At 43.4% G+C, this 24,250-nt stretch overlaps 1 protein-coding gene across 21 annotated transcripts in view; it reads left to right on the plus strand.

Moving 5' to 3' along the window:
* lrrfip1a (leucine rich repeat (in FLII) interacting protein 1a) overlaps nt 1–24,212 on the plus strand; it is a 43,968-nt gene extending 19,756 nt beyond the window's left edge. Inside the window, exons 3-25 of one of the 21 annotated variants that reach the window (XM_076264375.1) lie at nt 2,517–2,534; nt 2,890–2,937; nt 3,982–4,026; nt 4,534–4,584; nt 4,970–5,017; nt 5,755–5,814; nt 5,901–5,942; nt 6,251–6,310; nt 6,829–6,912; nt 7,988–8,059; nt 10,343–10,378; nt 10,532–10,654; nt 11,459–11,530; nt 12,528–12,698; nt 12,965–13,057; nt 15,508–15,600; nt 15,836–15,928; nt 16,144–16,267; nt 21,632–21,681; nt 21,806–21,926; nt 22,036–22,112; nt 22,305–22,409; nt 22,530–24,212. In XM_076264375.1, coding sequence (XP_076120490.1) covers nt 2,517–2,534; nt 2,890–2,937; nt 3,982–4,026; nt 4,534–4,584; nt 4,970–5,017; nt 5,755–5,814; nt 5,901–5,942; nt 6,251–6,310; nt 6,829–6,912; nt 7,988–8,059; nt 10,343–10,378; nt 10,532–10,654; nt 11,459–11,530; nt 12,528–12,698; nt 12,965–13,057; nt 15,508–15,600; nt 15,836–15,928; nt 16,144–16,267; nt 21,632–21,681; nt 21,806–21,926; nt 22,036–22,112; nt 22,305–22,409; nt 22,530–22,640 — 1,797 coding nt within the window. In that variant the 3' untranslated portion in view covers nt 22,641–24,212. Of the gene's footprint in view, nt 1–2,516; nt 2,535–2,889; nt 2,938–3,981; nt 4,027–4,533; nt 4,585–4,969; nt 5,018–5,754; nt 5,815–5,900; nt 5,943–6,250; nt 6,311–6,828; nt 6,913–7,987; nt 8,060–9,254; nt 9,501–10,342; nt 10,379–10,531; nt 10,655–11,458; nt 11,531–12,527; nt 12,699–12,964; nt 13,058–15,507; nt 15,601–15,835; nt 15,929–16,143; nt 16,268–17,252; nt 20,929–21,631; nt 21,682–21,805; nt 21,927–22,032; nt 22,113–22,304; nt 22,410–22,529 lie in introns of those variants that run through there. The other 20 variants (XM_076264373.1, XM_076264376.1, XM_076264354.1 and 17 more) reach the window with 20 other exon arrangements.
* Nucleotides 24,213–24,250: the final 38 nt, after the last annotated feature.

A 24,250-nucleotide genomic window follows, 5' to 3' on the forward strand; every position in this document is an offset into this window, starting at 1 on the left:
GAGGGGGGGCTTAAGCAGCCATACGCAGCCCTAGTGAGACTGCAGGTAGTGTACGGAGGCAGCCCAGTCAGACTGTCTGGTTAATTCACACAGTGACCAGGGTCATGTCATGTATAGCTTCTCAGCAGGCGGTAACCAGAAGTGACCTGCCTGTTGTGACGAGGACTTGGTACAGTTCCAACTGAGCAGTTGCCTGTTGTTTTTGACTCTAGTCTTGAAGAGGTCAAGGGAATTTCAATTGTTTTTAAACTGGGAAGTTGTTGAAAAGTTTTACAATTGTTACACTTGTTACAGTGATCCGCTGTGTTGTTGGTCGACTTGATTTTCAAGAAAATAATCAGACTGAATGGCTTTATTGGAACTTAGCTCATTGTAATCATTCAATTTAGGTCAGTCAGGAGTTGTGGTCTGAGCAGTTGTGTTTATTGTAAGCCATTAAGTTCCCTTAACCTTGATGGCTACTATTCCTTGATGGCAACGTATCTCCTGATAGCACAGCAGTGCACATTACGATGCTTTTTTAGTAAGTCTGAAGTGGTAAAGCATGTGGTCAGACCATATTTCCCAAACCCCTAACGGCTACAGAACTCAAGGGGAGAAGCGATGGCAAGTCCAATTCTAAATCCGGCCTGTTTAGAATGGCTGACTCTGAGAAGAGCGTGACCGTTTTTGGGCGCTGGGGTTTGATGGAGAGCCAAAGAATGTGCTGTGGAGGGCGAGAGTGTCTGGAGCGCCAAGGTTGTGCCAAGGCCTCTGCGGCCCAGCAGAGGGGCAATCAGTGGCGGACGATGGTATATGGCGGCACAGTAGAAGATTGGGAGTGGGGGGGAGGGGTGAGGATGGATGATTGGGTGGCAGAGGTGGGTGGGTGGCACTGTAAGCAATAGGAGGGCATGAATTAAGATAGGCAGAAGACCGGGGAGGACAGCCAGAGGACTCCTCGCCTGGATCACCTGACCATCCACACCGCGCAGGCTGTGTGCCTTACAGAAGGCAGAGGCAGAGCGAGTCAGTGTACATCAGGGCAGTTTGCATGGCTGTGGTCAAGCCTCTTTTTTTCATGAAAGGGCAAGGGAGAGTATCTTTTAAATGGACAGACAGCGGCAGACAGTTAGTTGATCAGCAGGCAGTACATGGTAGACATTTTAGCAGGAGAGGAAGTTTTGGTGTGACTGGACTCTACATGTACGTTAAAGCCTTTATGCTTTCAGGTGTCCACATACTGTCTGGCTAACTGTTAATGGTCAGCCATCTTAAATGGACGAGCTTAGTGCCTCTTGATGGTGCCGGTTTAAAAGACCATAGTGCCACCAGTTTGTGTGTGTGGCTAATCATAGGAGTTGCCAACAGGGTTAGCGAGCCTGGGCACAGCCCCAGTGAGAGGAGTTAGTAACGTGTGGTCAAGGTAAGCTCTCAGATGAAAGAAGATGATAGGATCAGCACTTTAATTCAATTCCCTGGAAGAATTCCTCTGACTGCATGGTGAGTGGAATTGTATTCCTCCGTTTTAGATTAATGGATTACATTTTTTTTCTGTCTCAATATAATGATCATCCTCACTAATATGGTTATGTCTGTAGTCTCCTACTGTATTGCATAAAGAAGCTTATTGAAGGGGTTAATGCAAAGATGGGCTAGCGTCCTTACACATAATGCAGCTGTGTGTATGTGTGTGTATTAGTATCAGTGGTTGATATACAAGTGGAATGTGTAGACAGGTTTGGCTTTGCCGTGGTTGTGTTCTGGGCGTTTGAGTGAGATTTGAAAAAGCAGGTCACTGCAGGTTTGTTGCAGCATGGTCACTGCATTGCATGTTGAGTTTTTATTTATTTCCTCTCCACTTGCCATAATCAGTTAGTAATGGATTAGCTGTTTTGGGTGAGTGGTTTCACTCTAAGTAATTTGTCAGTGCAGTCAGGGCTGTGGACTGGTTGCAAAGGCACTGCGTGTAAAATGCGGCTAGCGTGACTCAGGAGGAAGTGCTCCCTGAGCAAGCAGCTGCTCCCCCGACGCTCCGCAGCCCGTTAGAAAACTCTAGAAGTTTCCGGAAAGAGGCAAACTGACAGGCAGCTGTCACGGTAGGGGAGGGGAGGGGTCTGCCCGGCCCACCTCAGACGACGAGGGTTACCGAGGTCAGGTGACTGAAAACCTCCGCCAGACGTGGAAAGAATCCTGGTGTCCTGGCAACCAGGTCACATGTGCTGCACTGTGATCTCGAATATGTCCATGCCTCAGTTTCTGACAGTATGGCTGTGCAGTAACACGCCCCTTCCTCCCCAGAAAGCAGAAGTGTCCCTCCCTTCCTTCTCTTCTGTTTTACCATTCATTTCCTGTCCTCTATCTGCCCCTGAACTATGAGTGCTCATTAATGTTTCCCTTCATTCATCACTCCTCTCTGCATTCCTGTTTTTCTTCTCCTGTGTCTGTGTCTGTGTCTGTGTCTGTCTGTGTCTGTGTCTGTGTTTCCCCTGGCCGCTCTGCTGCTTCCCTGCTGCTCTCCTGATGCTGTGCTGTAGATCTATCAGGTCCAGAAGGTAGGCCCCCTTCCTCCCGTCTCCCCACTATATATCACATGGACATTCCCAACCCTGTGCCTTCCTGATCAGAGACACCTGTGTAGCATTCCATATTACATTAGCCTTTCTTTGTCTGAGAAAAAAAACATTTGGTTGAATCTTTTGCTGCGTGTCTATTGTATGACTATAAGAAGGATGGTGATTATGATATGAAGTGCTGCGTAAGTGCCTAGGCACCTATCATTTCATTTCATCTCATTCTCAGCATGCTACATATTTCCTTTGAGGCCTCTCTTGTTCTGTCACCTGTTTGTTTCCTGGCTGACTTTTGCTGAGTCTGTAGTCTTCTCTCTTCCTTCCCTGTCTCCTTTAGAAGTACTACGGATTGGACAACAAATGGGGTGACATTGAGCAGTGGATGGTACTGTAGACCTGCACCAGCTCCCTGTGTTTAATGTGAAAGTAGTGCCAAACACTCCTGATATATCCCTTACCCATACGCCATTGACACTCACATTGTTCACATGTAGAGCATCAAAGCCATTATTTTGTTGTTGTTTTGTTGTTGTTGCTGAAAGCATGCCATGATGCATGTGTTTTGTTTCTGCATGTGCATGCATCTTTGTGCGTCATCTATATTTCGTTAGTTTAGGTTTGGAGCGGTGCTTTGTTTTGGTATGTGGGTGAGTAAACGTTCCAAGGAAACGAGCCTGAAGGCCTGCATGCTTTCTGGACTTGCGTCAGCAGCATCAAAGCTGGATTGTTTCCTCGGAAAAGTGAATGGGTCTCCAGATGTAATCACAGCACTGTCACTGCCCTGCACACTCACCACACATTTTGTTATGGGCACTCGGTGGCATTGACAAATACTGACTGTACCATGAGGTACAATAAGCTCATTCTGGAATGTAATCAGACGCATTCACTGCTGTCATTGGTCAATAAGCTCATTCTGGAATGTAATCAGACGCATTCACTGCTGTCATTGGTCAATAAGCTCATTCTGGAATGTAGTCAGACGCATTCACTGCTGTCATTGGTCAGTGAGATGTCTGCCCTTGAGTTCTGCATGCTGGGTGACTAACATCAGTGTGAGTGCCGTAGCAGGTGATGGATAAATACTCACTGGTACATATTCAACAAGCCCCCACTGTTGTGATTCCGGGCTTATACATCACAGTTATAAGTGATTCAAAGTCATGGTTTAATCATTGGCATACCGTAATACTGGTGTCTGATGAAGTTGTGATGTCTGTTGTTTGTCCCTCTGAGAGGATTCCTGGTGGCAACCCCTCTCTGTTGGAGCATGTGTGTGTGTGTGTGTGTGTGTGTGTGTGTGTGTGTGTGTGTGTGTGCTGGATGCCCAAGTGTACTTCTTCCTTCTCCACCTCCATTCACTCCCATTCCTCACCTGTTTCCTCTCTTTCTCCACCTCTCTGTTTCTCTCCTCCCTTCATCGGCGTAGGAGGACAGTGAGAGGTACTCTCGCCACACGCGGAGGCCTGCCTCGGTCTGTATCCCCCGCCATCTTACCCATCAATACATTTCTTTTGCTCTTCATCCATTTTTTTGCTCTTCCATGTTCCCCCTCCACTGAAAATCTGTTTGCTTTATCCTGTGCAATCTATTTGGTGGTTAGATTGTTGATGTGATTACTCTGCTTCAATCAGTTTTTAGGGTCAGCTGCCTCAATCCCATTTGCAATATGCACTAATGTTTTTGATGGATTCCCCAAATCACTAGAGTTTTTGATGGATTCCCCAAATCACTAGAGTAGAACAAGCTGATATTTTGAGTGCTGGTGATCATGTTCCCAACCATTTAGCAACTGTAGTAGTGCAGTGAAAACATTTGCAAGAAAGTAACTGTTGCATGCAATTATGCATAGTATGGAAAGGTAAGAGCTCATCTACATGATTGACTACATACAGTATGTGGCTTGTTCACTCTGTAGTGACTGTTCACTATTAGTTCACTATTAATCATGCCCAAACTCTTTCCTCTTTTCTGTCTCCAGAACTCCGATGATGAGGAGCGAATGTCCGTTAGTAGCCGAGGGAGCGTACGGGTAAGTTCCACCTCTTTGGTCTTCATTTAATCAAGCCGCAGAGGCTCTACTCAATCTGACCGCAGTACACCATCTCTCTGTCAGATGCTTTTGACTTGCCTTTGCCATTGGTCAGTTCTCTTCTATTACACAATCGGAGATACAAATAAGATGGCACTTTGGAGAAACATTAACTCACCTGAAGGTTGGCAGTTAAAATGTAGTATGGACATGACCGTGGACTTGCGTATATATTTGTGTCGAAGTCTTGGTAGTGTCCATAGTTGACAATGGATTGAGTCTAAGGACTCCTTATGTGAGATATAGCTGGCTGGCTGGCTGGTTGGCTGGTCGTTTTGAGGAGCTGGTGCAGCTCCTGTGGTGACACCCCTTTTCCTGTATGCAGTCGGATTTGGATGCTGTCGGGGCATATGGAGGACTCGGGAGCGAACGGGTAAAAACACTCACCACGACTACCGTGATAACAGTGTGATGTGGTTCGTGTCTGTGGCACTAACTCAGACAGCAGACTTAGCAATGGCACTGAACTTTCCCTTTGGGGACAAATAAGCACTCTATCTGTAAATCTACCAATGATGTTACCCTCCAGTGATTTTCTCCAAGACTCACTGTTTTTGATGCACAAATAAGGGTAGCAGTAATTGTGGGGAAGGTAGTGGGACATTGTAAAGTTCTGAGGCAAACTCTGACCAGAGAAAACAATGACCTGACCAGTGAACTTTCGTATTCTGATGTAAGGAATAATAACAGCTGTCAACAGATAAAAAACATTATGTCAGCTCAACGATTTAAAGGACAAGCTGATCAAGAGTGCCAGATTTCTCCAAGATAAATGTATCCCATGACCATTTAAAGTCATTTTATCCTTCTAAATTGTGTGTTTTGTTCAATAACAACAAACACAATAGCCAATGCAATACAGTCCAATGAAACTTTTCTGATAATTTCTCATAATCTGAATTGTTTTACTAGGTAGAAAGATAAGTTTAGAGCAAGACTTTTGTTACTACTAGGTAGTCAGACGCCAGACTTGTATTTTAGTCATATAGTAATGTATCACTATCATTAAACAATTTCCTTTTTAGCACCATTGATTGTATCTTATCGTCGTTTGTCATTTTCTTGTCCAGTTCTGAACATATTTCCCCTATTGATTTCCCTAAATGTCAGGGCTCTACTTCACATTCACACAAGAAGTCCAAGAAAAAGAAGAAGAAACATTCAAAAGCTGTATGTAGATAACAAAGTTGAATTCAGCCTCCCCTAAAGCACCGTGGCAACCGCGTCTCATCCGCGTGCTTTTCTCCCTCCCACAGAGCAATGGTTATGATGACGATTGCAGTACGGTGTCCGGCTGGGTCAGTAGTCCTGGTCATGCGTGTGATGCTCAGTAAGAGCAAACTAATGTGTGTGTGGTCAGTTTCTCATCTGCATGCTTCTGTGTGAGTGTCCTCTTTGCACTGATGTTTTTATTTGAGAGGTTAAATCACAAGTGGGCATAGATGCTCATATGAGTGGATACCTCTGTGGCCTCCCAGAGGCTTAGCGTTGGGTGTGTATGTATGGGTGTGTGTGTGTGTGTGTGCGTGCAGTGGTTGTGTCGGGATGTGGTGTGTTGTTGATTCCTACCGCTCTCTCCCCTCACTCTCCGGTCCGGTCCCCTCAGAGCTCCAAGCTCAGTGATGAGAGCCGACACACTCGCTCCTCCAAACTGGACCTGCAGCCGGTGGGTTCTGCTTTTCCCACCGCCTGCTCCTCTCTCCTCTGGTGTAACCAGTGCCTGCTCCTCTCTCCTCTGGTGTAACCAGTGTGTGCTCCGTCCGATTTGTCTTTGGCTGAGTTTTGATGTGATTAACAGCAGACTGATTCAGTTGAATTTGTGAATGCAGTAATGGGGATGGCTACCAGTAGATGTTCCATTGTTCCCTTACCTGTAATCCATAATATATGGTAGACAGTGAGGATTAACTTCTGCATGTTTTTCTCTAATTTGCTAACTGAGTGCCATGCTCAGAGTGATCATGTTGTTTGTGCTGTGTTGCTGAGTCTTAGATTTGCCCTTGTCTCTCAGATGGACAACACGTTAAATTGGTGATTCAAATCCAGATTAACACAGACTATACCACATTAACATAGACTATGACAGCACACACTAATCTATGTCTGTGAATGTCATTCTGTATTGTCTTTCTGTCTGTCTGTCTAGATCTGTGTCTAAACTCTTAATGTATTGGCTTGCTTTAGGGATCTTATCGCTCCTCTGACCTATACGGCAACAGTAGCCTTCCTTCCTCTAGGCTGCAGACCTCCAGCTACAATGGACACCAGGTCTGTTCCTGGTCTTTCCCTCTTTCCTGTTAGCCAGAACAGAGACCCTGTTGGTTGTAATTGAAAGTTAAAGGAGACAATATGTTTCTGCTCTGTTGTTATTGCCCATATCAGTCTTTAGTTGTTAATCGTGTATGCAGTTGATTTCAGTTGCCTTTGCTTAACTTTAACTTCTTTCGTCTTCTCTAAGTGTATGTAAGTTTGACTAGTCAAGCCATTGTTTAATTCCTCAAGGATAACCACGTTTGTCATGTTTTGTTGACACTCATAAGACTCCTCAACTCCTAAAGAGAGATTCTTATGAGCTTACTGTGTCTCGTTCTCCTGTAGTTATCACTGTTACATGACACCACCAACTATGTGAGGAAGCGCAGGGTTAGTGGAGCCCTCTTCAGTTTGCCCTCTGACCCCTGCCCTTTGACCTCACCCACAGTCTGTCTGTGTCTGTCACCTCACTGAAGGCCTCACTTTCACCTCCTGTTGTCTCTGAGACACTCACAGCTCACAAAGACACGCCACATAAATCAGAATGCACAGCGGAATGCCCATGCTTGCTACTGTTTTGGTGACTTTTAGCCCTTAGCTACACTTGGTGCTTTACCCACGTAGTGCTTACTTGAACCACATGAACAGGCTACATTGGTCCTCTTAACTGGTCTTGCATTAGTTGTTTAGGGCAAAAAGTGTCATCACTCCTGCCAAGGAAGCCAAAGGAGCATGCCCAGCTTTGTATATTAATTGCACATACAGTATGATTATCAGACATCACCTTTAAGCATTTGGTCTTCATGTTACTGTGCCTTAAAAACTGGGCCTCTTAATTGATTGGGGGCATGGAAAGTTGTCATTTGAGAACAGTCACATGCCAGTCACCACAGCTGAGGTAAGTGTATGTATGTGTGTGTGTATGTGACAGACAAAGTGAGAGAGATAAGAGGGAGAGAGTGCATGAGGAAGAAAAAGGGAGGTGAAGAGAAGGAGAAGTGTAGAATGTGTGTGTGTGTGTGTGTGTGTGTGTGGTCTATGTGTGTGTGTGTGTGTATACGTGTTTCTCAGTGGTCTCTCCTGCCTCCAGGGCTCTCTGTACGAGGACAGCATTTACAGCAGCGCCAGCTCCCGCCGATACGCCGGCTCCGCCGCCCGCGTAGTAAGCATCCCTCCCCCTACTTGGCATGGTGGCATCGAGTTGCAGTGTGGTATTGCAAGTGTGCCCTGTGACGTGCCAGGGTTGAAATGACACTCCTCTCACTCTGCACTCACTTGTGACTGGTACTCATGTAATTGATGATTGAGACGGATTGATTTCATACTACTAATTCCCTTAACCCCTGGTTCTGAACTCTTTGTTATGCTGACTCTTAATACAAGTTGTCAAACTTACAGACATTGTGCATGCATGTAGGCCTGTCTGTATAGATATACGTATGCCCCCAAACCTGTTGAGGCATCCAACTCGATGCCTGTTTGTGTTATCAGATCTGGTTTGCGTCATTTGCATTGGCTGTTGTGGTGTGTAATGTGAGTGTGTCACCAGAGCATGAGTTTTCTCATGGAGAGTTTTGCATCAGCCTGTGTCCATGTTGTAGGGCCTGTCTGGTCTGGACTGTGTTAGTGTGTTGTGGGCCGGTATGTGAGTTTAGCTCTTGCTCGGAGAGTGGTTTGCGGTTTGTCTGTGTCTCTGCTGGTGTGGGACCAGATATTTTGGGACCAGATATTTACATCTGGTTGTCTGTGATCGTCCTGGCAGTTTGAGAGTGGCCCACTGTTTATCCTCTTTAACAAAGTTGTGTGTGTGTATGTGAGTGCGTGCTTGTGTGTGTGTGTGTCTGTGTGTGTGTGTGTGTGTGGGTGTGTGTGTGTGTGATTGTGTGTATGTGTGTGTGCGTGTGCATGCGTGCTTGCGTGCGTGTATGTTTGTATTCTCCAGTCATCCGAATACAGTGGTTTCTTGGGCTCCAGCTCCAGGACGTCTTCCAGGGCCAGCTCAGCCTGTGCCAGCCCAGTGGTGAGCTCCATCTGTCTGCCCCCCCCACCTCTCTCTCTCCCCCATAGCCTGTGCCACCCCCACCACCACTTAACAACTTAGATTCAAACCGGGTTATATCATACAGAGGTGGTGCTCAGAGTTTGTAGTCTCAGACCTGTGTGTGTGTGTGTGTGTGTGTGTGTGTGTCAGTGTCACTGGGCAGGTGCTAATGCACGCTTGTGTATTCGAGAGAATTGTTCTCGTCAATGACACCTTTCAGTGTTAATTCAAGTTTTAAATGAATGTGGGTTAGAGTGGTCTGTCAGCGCGTTACCTGATCCAGTCCTGGCCAGTACAGGGATACTCTGAGTGCTTGTGTTGAGTTGCTGCCACTGAGGGCTTTGCTGAATGAGCCCTTTCTGGGGCTGTTCCAGTGTGCACTGTCCCATGTGTGGGTTGGACTCTGGCGCTGTGAGTGTGGTTGTGTGGTGTGGTAATGCTGCCCCCTGCTGGCTCTCAGGAGGACTGCGGCGGCTCAGTGGCCAGCTTCCTGCGCAGTGCGGCCAACACCAGCGGCCTGCCGAGGGACCTGGACCACGTGACCATCCCCGACCTGTCGGACGTGAGTGGGAGGGTGAGACTCGGGAGTGACCGCATGGTCGATGCGAGCCGGATCCTTGTGTGTGTGTGTGTGTGTGTGTGTGTTTGAGAGAAGGCTCTTATTGGAAGCTGACTGTGATGAGACCGCATGATGACATGAATCCAGGATAACTTCAATGGCTTGATTTTGTTCTGTAGATGCTTCAATGGCATGGCAATGGCAATGGCTGTTTTATATTTCAGAATTCAGCCCTTTCTTATTTAGCTGGAGGCCTCAGGCTTCCAAGCCTAACCCTGATCATATACTAATTATGATCTGCTTTGTGTGAAGAGTTGCTGGCCTGCTGGTCTGCTGGTCTGCTGCATTGTAGAAGTATGTCAATGAAACTGCAAAGCCCAGGATTATGGTGCTTACTATGTCATGCATCCACAAGCTAGATCCAAGTTGTTAACTTAACTGCTCTAATGTGACTATGCAAGTGTGCTACTCATGAAAATGGGTTACTACCATTGTAGACACATGTTTAGAACTAATCCTACAATAAAGTACTAATTTTTTTTTTTTTTTTTTTTTTTTCATTTCAGTAAGTTAGTTCTCAGAGGAAATCGTTTGTTTTGGATGTGTATGTATTGTTTGATTAATGACATCTGTATTCAATTCTCTGGACATTGAGGGAGTTGCCTTGTCCACTCCTTAAGCATCCTCACAATGGCCGGGTCAGACTCAATGATGTAATGTTTGTCATGGCAACTGAGTGTTGCTTCTAAGAGCTCAAGTGGCTTTGTCCTGGCCATCGCGTATGATCTCCCCGTTTCAAATAATCAAAATAGCAAGCTGACTTCCTGTTTCCTCTTTGTCTACAGGTGGATGATCGGTTAGACAGAGACTATTTGGAGAAGGTAGAAATGTTTTAAATATTATTTGTAATAAGGTTGAATATTTAAGCTTGTTTCACACAGCCTGTTTCAATCAATACTAAGCAATCACACTGATGTGCTATAAGTACAGGCCCCCAGTGTGTACTTCAACTGATCAGTATGGTGTATCCTCAGGGGTCTAGAGCTTCCACCATCTCCTCAGCCACTCTCGCTTCGCTGGGCGGGACTTCTTCTCGGAGAGACAGCGGTGACACGTCCATCACTGCTGACACAGAGACCTCCATACGAGAGATCAAGGTAGTTTTGACACAGAGACCTCCATACGAGAGATCAAGGTAGTTTTGACACAGAGACCTCCATACGAGAGATCAAGGTAGTTTTGACCCCCCCCCTCCAAGAAAATAGTTAGTTCCTGCCACCAATCTCGTGTTTCATGTCTATTCTTAATGCCTAACATGTGCACCTTCTGCTAAAGTGTTACCATTTCATCATGTTTCCCCCGTCTTAGCTTTGTCATTTCCTGTGAACCCTTATCCTCTGCCGTTTCCCACTCACACTGAAAAACACACAGCTCACTACTGTGAACAATGTAGCCGTTGCACATATGTTAGGTTGTGGTTGTGGTAGCACACAGGATAGGCCTTTTGAGGATGTTTTATACACTGCACAAAAGGCCTTTTGATGATGCGTTAAACACTGTCAAACAGGTTTTCCATCAAAGTGATCCAAAAAGTAAATAAAGAGATGGAAGTATGCTTAACATGGAAAGTTAACAATATATTGTTATATTATTACTTTTTTTCATAAATGTCATAACATGTCATGGAAATATCCAGATACCATACATAATGTGAATTATTTGTAATTGTTGAAAAGTTTTAAGTGCAAAGTTGAGCTTCAGGCATAGCTCAGTGTGGCACACATTTTTCCTTCTGTTTGCTCCGCACAGCTGGTCTCTCACCACCCTCTCTTCCCATGCAATCTCTCTCAGCACTAATGCCTGAGCCGCATGACGCATCACCCTGCCCATCCTCATCTCTCTCTCTCTCTCTCTCTCTCTCTCTCTCATTCTGCACTCTTCCATGCTCTGCTGCACCCCAGGAGATTCACGAACTTAAGGATCAAATCCAAGATGTGGAGGCCAAGTACATGCAGAGCCTCAAAGAACTCAAGGTACCCAGAAAACTCAAAGCCAAACGTGGACGAACTAGTAAAGACCTGGTGGCTCACATTGCACATCGCATCTTGTTTTTTTTATGGAGTGTATTAGGGTTATTTTTGATGAGAGGAATAAGCTGAGTGGTGTCCATATTGGCTGGAAATTCTGGCGTCACCAGAGTAGAGTGTTGAGTATGTGGAATGCAGACGTCAGAAAATAGTCTACCTATTCCTTAGATAGGCACAGAACTGACGAATCCATCTTAAGACTGTGACCTAATGTGGCTGCAGATTGAAATGGACTAAGATAGCTTCCATAATCATATCCAAGCCTTTGAAGTCCAGAATTAGGAGTTAGATTGCAAGTGAACTTTATTCATGGATGCGTTTTCGTTTTTATGACACACTATTATGTGGACTTCAATGTCTAATCATGAGTAGAAATGAAGCACTGAATGAATCCCAGATGTAGTCTATCTGGAGTAGCTTGCCTACCTTTAGCCTCTCTTTGATGCATGTCTGTTATGAAACTCAGTGGCATGTTTCCCCTTCTTGGACTGAGATAGAAATGCGCCATAAAAATGGTGCCTGGTCCTTTTCATTTGCATCCTGTTTCTGGAAGTCTGGTCTTTGGTTCAGTCCACTCATCCATGCCATTCATCACTGTACTCTCTACCCCTCCCATGGTCATTTCATGTTGTCCATGAAAGGGTTTTGGTACAGACTTTAGCATGGATTATGATGTTTATCATGATGTTACAGAAGAATGATACAGACTTCGTACAGATCTAAACACATCCAAATACATCCAAATACATGAAACATTCTTTGGGACAGTCTATGCATTCACACGTATATGCAGGTTTGTTACCCATGTTTTTATATACATGTTATTATATATTGGTGGTTTTTGTGAATGTGTGTGTGTGTGTGTGTGTGTGTGTGTGTGTGTGTGTGTGTGTGTGTGTGTGTGTGTTATGGAGGCTGTATTTGACCATAACCCTGTCTGCAGGACACTCTCACAGAGATGGAGGAGAAGTATCGTAAAGCCATGGTGTCCAATGCCCAGCTGGACAATGACAAATGCAACCTGATGTACCAGGTGGACATTCAGAAGGACTCGCTCATGGAGCTGGAAGAGCTGTTGTTTGAGACACGCCGAGAGTACGAAGAAAAGGCCAAGGTGAGGCAGGAGATTAAGACCTATTTAGGGGGTAGACCATGTTCTGTTGGTCATTATCTTCTTCACATAATCTCCTAGTGTCTAACCATACAGGATTGGATCAATGGGACACATCCACACTTGTGGAAAGAGTCCCTTAAGGCCATAACCTTTTTGTACTACATGTTATTGTTACTAGTATTGTTGACTTGAAAAAACCTATGTAGGATACAGGATGCTTCATCTATGAAGTGAGTATTCCATTCTAATTCCACATCTGTGTACAGGAACTGGAGCGGGAGAAACATGCCCATGGCATTTTGCAGTTCCAGTTCAGCGAGCTCAAGCAGACACTAAAGCAGAGTGAGGAACTACTGACTGTGAGTCTAAAGACACCTTTTAAATGTTCAAATATGTTCAGTGATGACTGCAGTCATGCATTGCCATTTCCTAATGTTATGCACACATAATCATTGCTGAATAGACATCTTGGACAGGGATTTGTAAGGCTTGATTTTGAATTTGATTTGATTTATTTAATTGTATCAAGAATGCCTAACACATGGACATCACATCAGATACAATCGAGGATAAAAACACAATAAAGTCCAGGACTTATTTCCATTGTGGTCCTCAACACATAACACCAGGACAGAACAACACACTCACAGAGTGTGTGATAATCAATTACATAACAAACACATTTTTCTTAAATGAATAAAAATGAGCTACCTATTCAGCTACCCTCGTTAGTAACCAGGCCTTGATTCAATTTTTAAAAAAGTTCAGGCTGGAAATGTCTTTAATTTGTCTGTCTAACTTGTTCCACTGAACAATCTTAAATGTATAAGGACACAGATCTGCTATGCTGCTACGAGTGCAAATATTGTGTGTGTCCTTTACCTTAGTAATAATATAATAATAATAGTAGTAAAAATTGGGACACTACCAAACACCATTTTATGGATCATGGTCAGCCTTGCCATGACAACACAAGACTCAACGGCGAGCCAGTTGAGCTCAGCTGAACACAGTACAGATACAGTATATCACAGATGCAGCACATCATTCACACCTTCCAGTCTAATTGTAGCTCTCTAAATGAGGTCGTACTTCAACTGTGGGCTTGTTCTGAAAATAGCATTGCAGTGCGTGTAGACTCTTACCTTATTAATGTGGTGGAAGGGCCACATTCATTGTTCTCGTTACCTCTTCAGGGCTTAGTGTCCGTTTTGGAGCTGCATCACCTCCATTTGGTCATGTTGGCAATTTGATTATGCCAACACGTTCACCATTATCCCATGCAGTGGTCTTGTACTCATATTTGCAAGTAAATAAAGTATTTTCGAGATATCTTACGATATCCTCTCCATCTGTAACATGCATTGTGAGTGTAGGGGAAGACTTATATATCAGTCATGCAGCATCATGTACAAACGTTTGTCCACTGACTACATGTCAGTCAGTAGACTGACAAGGCAAATGGCAGGGTTTCCAATCGCTCATTCGCATATCCAATGCACATTCAGGAAAATTCAGCACAAGGATATGTAAAAAGTTGAATAAAAATCCAGCTTGCTGTTCCATATGGGTACAGTGAAGAAGATAGATGTCTTTCTCCAAGCTAAATTCGCTGTGGGGAGAGAAAGTTAGGGTGTCCAACAGCTGCTTGGCTCAGGTGACACTGCAACATAATGAAGAAAAGGGCAAACATCAATATGAAACAACCAGATGTTGATGTAATAGGATTAAGTGTAAGAGAAGTCAATAGCAGGCACAGTCCAAAGGGGCTGTTAAAGGTTAGTTAGAGTTGAAAGGCATGTACCATGACAGCAGATGAACAGTTCATCATCAAATGAGCAAATGTCAAGTACAAAAATGACCTGCCTTTACTGTAATTCAGCATATTCTTTACAAAAGATGTGTACATTCAGATACATCCTGACAGAAAAAGCAAAAGGACATTGCACTTACATTTCTAATATCAATTTTATGTATAATATGTATAATATGGTAACCGTTTTAGAACAGCAAAAGGCCATGCAAGGACATAGTTGTTGTGGATCATTTGTGACCTAAGTGGGATTTTAGGGACATTGCTTTGTGTCAAGTCCAACAATGCCATATTATGATTTCATTGACTGAAATCAGTGTGTACAATTATTCACTTGGCCCATATCCAACTGCCAAAGATATATATTTTGCCACATTTAGCATTTTCTCAAAAATGCATTAGTTAGTGTAGTCTTTTACAGCTTATGTCATTTATAACCTAAACTAATTGTTTAGGGTATGTCAAATTGCATTGTCTCAGTACTGTACATAGCATTATTAAATAATGTACAACTTTAACATGACAAAATGGGACTGCTACACATACAAGATTACTTCAATTTATACTTAGGAGTAGCGTGGTATTTATCATTGTTATGGCTAGTGTTGAGGTGGCTAGGGTGACTAGGGTTAAACATGCAGTTTATCATGTAGTTGTGAGTTAGGGTTAGTTGTACAATTCTTAAATCAACTGACTGTTGTATAATATCAAACATAGGCTCAAAGTGTAAAGTATCTAATAACAAACATCTGATTTATAGGCAATGTAAAAGTGCATGCATTTAGTAGATATTTCTGGTTCTGTCCTTCTCTTGGGTATCAGAAGAAGCTGGTTCTGTCCTTCTCTTGGGTATCAGAAGAAGCTGTCTTCTGATCTCTAAAGCCCGCTCTCTTGCCCTCTCTCTCCTTGGCTGTGGTCTTTCTCATCCTTTAATCTCCCCCTCTGTTCTCTCACCCCATCCTCCTGTCTTCATCTTGCTACCGTGGCACCGAGCAGGAGATCCGTCAGCTGAATCTCCAGCGGGACGGCTATGTTAGGGAGGTCGCTGACCTGCAGGAAACTCTGGAGTGGAAAGATAAAAAAATCGGGGTATGCTCAGAGAGCCCCTTACTATTACAGTACATTTTGCTGGACTCTTTTGTTTTATTTCTTTCCTTCTGTGAAATATCCTGCATGATTTCTTTATTGTTTTACTCTGTTTCCCATGTGTTCTGTCAGCATGAACATCTGTATGGCTTTCTATCATGTATGCCTTTTCTACCTGCTTCACCATTCCTTTCCCACCTTTGCTTCCTCCTCCTCGCCTGTGGGGGGCGCTGTTCAGGCCTTAGAGAGGCAGAAGGAGTATTCTGATGCGATCCGGAATGAGCGGGATGAACTCAGGGATGAGGTTGTCCAACTGAAAGATATTTTGAAGGTATACTAGCGTAGTAGTGATGTGCTTCCGATGGTGTGTGAAGATATTTAAAAATGACGAATTAGCTCCAAATGTTCTGAAAAAAGTTGTGTGTGTTATTCTTTGTATTGTATACATTCTTATTTCATTACGTTTAAATCATTTACCAGCTATATTTTTGTGTTCTTAAACTCTTATCACTTAAAATTGTGTAAAAACATATTTTCTCTGTCCAGAAACATGGTATTGTCCTTGGACCAGACTTCAGCACCAATGGGGAGGCAGGAGAGTCTGGTGATGGAACCGGTCAGGCAGACTCTTACACCAAGACGTCTCCCACAGAAGGAAGTAGTGTACTTGGTAAGGAGTTTTATGCCATAAGCTGCATGCTTAAATAGCACTGTCAAATCTGCAAGCGTCCGCATCTTACCTAGCATGAGCTTGCCATACATATCAGCCTGTTGCCCGCATGTCAAGCAATTCTGTTGTATCCTCCTCTGCAAACCTGCTTGCTCTCCTCAAATGCAATCATGGAATTGCATGTAGCAATGCTTGCTCTCCTCAAATGCAGTCATGGCATTGCATGCAGCAATGCTCGTTTCTGTGTCCTGATGTGTCAGAACCAATGTGCCAATCACAACTTCCTCAAATACTGTTTTGGTGTGATGATTTCATACACTTGATTTAGCTGAAGAAATGTTTAACGACTGGAACAATGTCTGTCACATTTGTTCATCTCAAATTTTTTCTCCAATTGCTGCATACCTTCTTGACATAAGAATGATATTTTGGTCGTTTTACTGTTGTTGCTGTCATACTTGCTTGCTTTCATGTCATATTGTAAACTTTATTTTTGCAATTCATTTGTGAAATAGTAAGGTCCTTAGTTTATTGTAGTTGCACACCATGTAGTGTTAACCCGTTCTCCCCTGGTTATATTTCTTGAGCCTAGAATGTGTTGTGGCTACATGCTCTCAGAAATGTCCAAAATCTTGACCTGTATTTCAAAAGGAACTGTCTGCAAATTCCATCAAGCTTCTATGAGAATAAATAGCAGAAAGTACAGCCTGTTAAAAGGTAGTTTGGCGAGTTGGCCTTGTATACTGCAGCAGATGTTCTTGGTATGGTTTGCATCGTGCCTAAATAAGGTTTTGAACAATGCTTTCCTCATCTGATTCAACCGGGATCAAGAGCTTTGCCTCTCTATAATCTTCTTCCTTTCTGTTCTGCTGGCTTTGTGATCTTTGTGATCATTTCCTGATCTTCCACAATGCGCTAACTGGCACAGCTTCAACCACTGCATTTGATATGGCCACCTGTTACTGACTTACTAATGGTCTCCCAGGCAGAAGTGAGGAGAAGCAGCCTGGAGTTTTGGAGGCGGCTGAAGGCTTGCAGCCAAATCAGCTGGATGAGGCAGTGCCCCAGAACCATGTGACCCCACCCTCCCCCAGTGGCCCTGCAAGTGTTGTAGAGACCTGCCAATCAGTGGAGCCTGGGGCTCCGCCTATAGGAAACAAAGAAGAGATCGAGTCAGGGAATACCATTAATACAGAACTGAACAATACGTGCAGTGACACAGTAGAAAGTGTGCAGTTAGCTTCTGTGGTTAGTGCAGGTGCTGAGGATAAAGTCACGAGAGAAGAGAAGGTGTCTTTGGAAGCTTCAGGTAGTAGTGTAGAGAGATGTAAGCCTCCTGGGGAGGTGAAAGAGATGGGTAATTCTGAGATAGAGGGGCTGGATCCCAAGACAGAAAACCAATTAGTCCAGAAAGTTGAGGAGGTGTGTGCTGGAGAGCCAACAGCAGAGATTAGTGAAGAAGTGGAGGAAATAAGTGTGACTGAAAAATCTGAGAATGCAAATGTTATTGGAGCAGGAAAGGGCACACTCACTGTGCCTGAAATTATTGTTAGCATTGACACCTCAGACCAGTCAGAGGAGAAACCATTGGAGGGTGCTGCAGACTTGTCCTCCTCATGCACAGTAGTAGCAGAGGAGGAGGCATCGCACCCACCAAAAACAGTAGCTGAAGCTGAGGCTGCACCAGTGAGTGAGGAGGAAGCTGAAGCATCTCAGACCCCTTCTAAGGAGCCTCAAGGTACCAGTGCCTCTGGGAAGAAGAAGAAGAGGAAGAGGAAGAGTAAGCAGAAGCAAAAAGGGGGAGCACAGAGTGAACAAGACAACAAAGACTCAAAGGCTCAGGGGGAAAGCTCACTGAGTAAAGATCCAGGACAGGAAACTGGAAAGGAGAACTTAGGAGGAGGGAAGGCTGTGGGCAGCTGTGTGGAATCTATCCAACAGTCTCCTGTGTGTGGTGAAGCCGATAGCGCTGCAAATGAGAGGCCTCTGACTGATACAAAGGAGGATGCAGCTTCAGAAGAATTAGAAAATGTGCCTTGCCTTCAAGCTTCAGACAACAAAGATGACATAAGAGACGAACCTGCTCAAGTAACTGGTGGGGACTGTCCCAATGAAACCCCTGAAGCACATCCTAATCCTGAAAGTGAGAACAGAGAACATCCTTCAAGTGATTTAGAACAACAGTCTCCTGTGTGTGATGAGACCGATAGCACTGCAGATATGAGGCCTCTGACTGATACAAAGGAGGATGCAGCTTCAGAAGAATTAGAAAATGTGCCTTGCCTTCAAGCTTCAGACAACAAAGATGACATAAGAGATGAACCTGCTCAAGTAACTGGTGGGGACTGTCCCAATGAAACCCCTGAAGCACATCCTAATCCTGAAAGTGATAATAGAGAACATCCTTCAAGTGATTTAGAATCTGGACCAAATACGGATAGTGTTCCAGGTGGCCCTGATTGCAGTCCTGATGACAAAGACCTTATAGACGGCACAGAGACCAATCTTTGTGAAGATAAGGATGACTCTACCCCTAAGGTCACTGGAGGTGAGCAGAATGATGAAGTTGTTCAGCCAAAGAATATCGATGAACAAGAAAACACTGAAATCTCTGTGGATGTTTCTGAATCCATTGTAAACACTGATGTCTCTGAGAGTTGTCAGGATCAACAAGTCCAAGTGGAGGGTCTTCCTTGTGACACTCCTATAGATGCACAACTGACCATTGACACTGAAACCCAGTTAACTGAATCAAAATTGAATGTAGAGCATCATGCTTTGGGTGACCTTTCAGAAGACACACATGCAAGTGACTCTCTTGATAAGAAGTTGGTTGAGGAGAAACCTGAGGGGTCTTTACTTATGCATTCCTCAGATGCTCCATCTGAGCTTGATGGCTCTGAATCCACAGAGACAGATCAAGCAGAATCAACTTTGCACTCAACAGAAAGCGCCACAAGTCAAGATGACACCACAGAGTCACTGCCAGTCACTGGAGGGAATGGCACTGAGACTCAACTAGATAAAGCAGAAGAGGCAACTGAGGCATACGTACAGAGTGGAGAAGTTGTTCAACCCATGGCTTCAACAGATGAAGAAAGCGAGGCAGTCATCCAAGACCAGCCTGTTGCCACTGCTCCATCTGATAATTTCAAAGACCACCCCAGAGAAGCAAGTCCTGAAACAAACGATCCTACACTCAAGTCAAAAGCAGAAGATGCCGAGGAAGATGAAGAGGGGGAAGAATTTGAATTTGAAGACCAAGATTTGGAATTATTGCCTGATAGCCCCAGACAACCCCTTACAGAGGAAACTGAAGAAGATAGATGTTCAAAGGTGGAAGTGGATGAAGAACATGAAGGTCATCAGGGACAAGATCAGGAAAACAGTGGTAGTCAAGAGCAAAGTAGTGTAACACAGCAAGAGGGTGGAGGGGCAGCTGAGGATGAGGAACTTGAGACTAGACAAGAACCCAAGGTTACTGGAGGGGAACAGGGTAGCGCGAGAGAGGAACCCAAAGCAGAGGAAGCTGATCAGGGGGAGTCTTCAGGGATGGATCACTTCCCAGCAAATCCTGAGCATCCATTAAGTAGCACAGTGGTAGAGGTTGAGGCTGAGGCCGCAGAAAAAGAAGAGGTGGGTTCAATAAGTGGCGATTCTGAGGGAGCCGGTCAGGTTGCAGAGGTAGAGCCAGGCCAACAAGGAGAGCCAACGAGGAAAGATTCTAAAAAAGGAAAGAAAAACAAGGGGAAGGGGAAAGAGGACTGCAAAATGTCTTAGTCTTAATCTTGCCAGGGGACAGCTACATAATCACTTGAAATAGTCTCAGTGCCTAATGAGATAATCAGACAAGAATGGTTATATACAGTACAACTATCAGCACTCACATATTATTTGAACAGTTTGAAGCATGCATTGGAATATTACTTTAAACATTTCAGCGGTTTTGTAAAGTTGGATATTTTTAACTATTTTTCAGTCTGAATGAACCTTTAAATAAGTGTGGTTCACTTGACAGTTGAGTTGTTGACAGTTGAACAGCACTTCAAGTATTCAGTGTTCGATGACTTCTGGATGTGCACATATCTGGCTTAATGTTGTTACACCTCCAGTTGTTTTTGAGCAATGGGAGGCTTGCAAGGCTCACTTGTGTAGTGTTAAGTATTATGTTTATTAATGTTACTATGATGAATGTAGATGGGAGAGAAGACCAATCCAATAACTTATTTATTTTACAATTCTGCACCAGGAAGAACAGTCTGTTGAGAAAAGATTTCATAAAACTTTTGGGCTTGTCAGATTCCATGTACATGTCACTAAGTGTCATTTATTACATATTTGATGTTGACAAACAACACATTTAACAAGTAAAAAACTGTTAGATCTTTTTGGGGGGTTATATATGTGGCTGCTTCACAGAGATGATGCTATGTTTGGAAAAATTGTATTTTCAATAAAAAATACCCTAGTTGAGTATCAGTAAAATCCTATGGCTTTTATATCCCTTGACATTCCATCTCCGTCACAATGTTCTTTCATCTCAATGCCGAGAATTAGGGAAGGTAGTTTTTTTCCCTTAGGACATATACCTTGGCATGCTACAACCAAAGAGCTTATGTGTTTTTATATTAATATTAAATAAAATCCCATGTCTTACGTTTGATTTGTTCCTGGGTCTTTTTATTTCCTTTGAAACAATAACTACTAACTGCTAATACAGTGACATCACTGTAGTATTGCTATATCGTGTTTTTGTAGAAAACAAAAGGCACATAGCAAGAGACCCAGTTTTAGTTCGGAATCATAGTCAATACCTTCTCTTAATATGAAACACATGTACCTGTAATTACACCAACTTATGACAATGTCCTTTGATATGCATGAGAGTATTTCCTGTGTCGCTGTGTGACGTTACTTTGGACTGTGCATGTACAACTCCCCATCACCACACTTATCCCAGCCTCGTACACCTGCTGCCCACTCTTCTCCTCACAAAAGATAGTCTCTTATTTGCATGTTGTGACCCAACTCCTCCCCCTCCATGTCTCAGGCTCCTCCCATCCCGGTATGTGAACATCTCCTCTGCATTCTCATGTGTTCATTGCTCCTTTGCAAAAAAATCACTTGCGTATCACATGTGTAATAGTTAAGTGAAGCTGTTAATTATAAGTTCAACATAAATAGTATAGTGTCTCTCAGTGTGCTGTGATCATATATCTGAAACCATCCTGTTAACTCTATTGGCTTTTTTCCAAAGCAGGTATTAATTGTACTCGATCCATTTGCTCTTGCTTGATTCAAAACTAACTAATGAAATCATTGCCCAGGTGTTGTCTGACTTTGGTTCCACCTGCTTTTTTGCAGAGATCCGCTTGAGAAAACTTGTTGACGAGAGGGAAAACCTTATAGAACAGGTGAGGAAACACAGCATGTTCTAATGTTTGTTCTCATGTTTCTTCAGTAAAAAAATTGTGTTCTCAACAACCAGTTGAAATAGATCCTAGATGATTCGTTGAAATCCTGTTTTTTATTGTCCAGGTGAAAAACCTTAAATTGCAACTAGATCAAAGAAAACCAAGAAATGGGACAGACAATGGATCTAGCCCCGAGGGAGAGATTGTAGAGAATGGCAGTGACCCCAATATTATAGACGTCCAAAGTAAGTCCGACATTACGAACCAAGATGCTTTTTCTCGTAATCCTATTTAAGTGATTAAAGTGTAATAATAAAGAGGGTTACCTTAGAGGTTATTGTTTGTTTTCAGGAGATGCCAACAGGCTCATTAGTGACCTCAAGTTCAAGCTTGTGAAATCAGAGCAAGAGGTTACTGCTCTGGAACAGAATGTAAGTGCTGTCAGACAAATGTTTCTCATTATTGGTAATCTGTGTGTGTTTTAATGTGTAATAATAACTAGTAAATAGCAAACTAATTAATGCACATCACTAACAGTATTGTTTTTAGGACCCGTGTATGTATGTTTGTTACCAATGTATTGTTTGTATATGTACGTTTGGTTGTTTATTTCTACTGAATAGATCTCCAGGTTGGAAGGTCAGGTGACACGGTACAAGTCAGCATCAGAGAATGCTGAGAAAATAGAGGATGAACTGAAAGCTGAGAAACGCAAGATGCAGAGAGAGGTACGATTTGGACGCTTCATGATTGCTCCCACAGTTGGAGTCAGTGTTATGGTGTGTCACAGTTACTTGCATACGTGTGTCTCACAGCTGATACGTCTGGCTTGCGTTCTGTCCCGGCAGCTTCGTTCAGCATTGGATAAGGTGGATGAACTGGAGGCCAGCAACAGCCACTTGAACAAACGGCTGGAAAAAATAAAGGTGGGCCGTGGAAACGCGACGAGTCCACAGTGAGGGAGGGAGCCCCCCCACACACACACACACACACACACACACACGTCTGCTAAATGCTGAGCATCACCTCTCCCTCATTGGCTGGTTGCCTGGAGGCTTCGCCACTCTTCTCGCGCTGCCTCACTCCTCCAGGAAGACTCTTCTCTGATGTTCCAAAATGCAAAGCGCACTCAACTACCACAACATGCAAACGTGCCATTTTTGCCAATTTTTTTTTGTTTTGATTTCTCCCTCTGTTGGTTTAGGTAAAACTTATCAGGATGGATTCCCATTGGATACCACATACAGGACTGTTGAGAAATAAACTCTTTTATGTATGTGTGTTTCTGCAAAAAGCACAACATGGTCAACACAATGCTGTAATTGTAGTGAAATGTAAAGTCATTTCCTGACTCTAGACCCTTTACCCTTGATTGATAAAGGCAATATATATTTGTATCAGGTTTTCAGATGGGCTATTGTCTGACAACAAATTAGACTAGCCTAGCTGTTTTGCATCCGACAGACACTTAGAACAGTGTTGTCTGCAACTGATTTCGGTGTCTGTTAGTGTTACCATCTCCAACTCTCATTCTCTCTCTCTCTCAAGATGTGTTGACTTTCAACACAAACTTTGCATCTTTCTCTCTCATGCTTGTCTGAAGCCAAAGTGTGTACAATTTGTTTTTATTCTGGAATGTATGCGAGTATGTGAGTGTTTACTTTTCTCATGTTTGTTTGTCTGAGACCAATGGCGTTTAGGATAAAACTTTAGCCTTTGGACATGCAGTTGAAAATACATTAATTTAGTGTATATCTACACAAACACGCATTAGATAGTATTGCACAATCAGGAAATATACTGTATCTGCACTTGCAACTTCACAAGCTTTATATTTCAGATGATGTGTTAGGTGTTTTTTCCCACCGTTTTAGATATAGATTTCAAGACTTTTGCAAGAATGAAGACTTCCCATGAATGTACCTGCTGTTTTATTGACATTGAAGGCATATTTTCCAGAAGAAAATACTCACCTATTTGTTTTGAGTAAATGCCGAGAAGAGCATCGTGGTTGATAAATAGCAAGCACAAAGTTGGCTGCCATCACCCTGAATGGTGCCTAAATATTTACCGTCAACGTTATCTTATGATTGAAATGAACTTGCAAATGTACATGACAAATCTACATACAACGGCCTTGTCCACAAATGGAGTCACAAACTTTTTTGCTTATTTACGACATCTGGTGTTGTAATAGTATGATTGTTATGGTATGGCAATATTTGAGTTTTACAGTCATGTCTCCAGTAAGCTGTAACCGTCATACAACTGAATGGCAGGGTCTTTCAGTGTGCTTTGACATTCTGGCAATGCTAAAACATTCAACTTTAAGGCTAGATTGTATTTTTAAGGTTCACAGAAATGTTTAGTGATGCTCAATAGGCTTCGCTGAGTAAGAAAATCACTACGATAATAACCTTCGCCCTGGTGAGAAGCTGCGACACCTTGTTTACAAAGCTTTAAAATGGTTGAAGGAAACCTAATGAATTGTATTTTTTGTGCAATAAATTGTCTTCTCTGATAAATCACCAGCTAGGTGGATTGGTGTCATTTATTGCCGCAACATGTA

This window comes from Alosa pseudoharengus, unplaced genomic scaffold, assembly GCF_046254945.1.
Source record: "Alosa pseudoharengus isolate Yale_2024_CS ecotype anadromous, Long Island Sound unplaced genomic scaffold, YU_APseudo_1.1 YU_APseudo_1.1_scf_3, whole genome shotgun sequence".
In the NCBI taxonomy this organism is placed as follows: Eukaryota; Metazoa; Chordata; class Actinopteri; order Clupeiformes; family Clupeidae; genus Alosa; species Alosa pseudoharengus.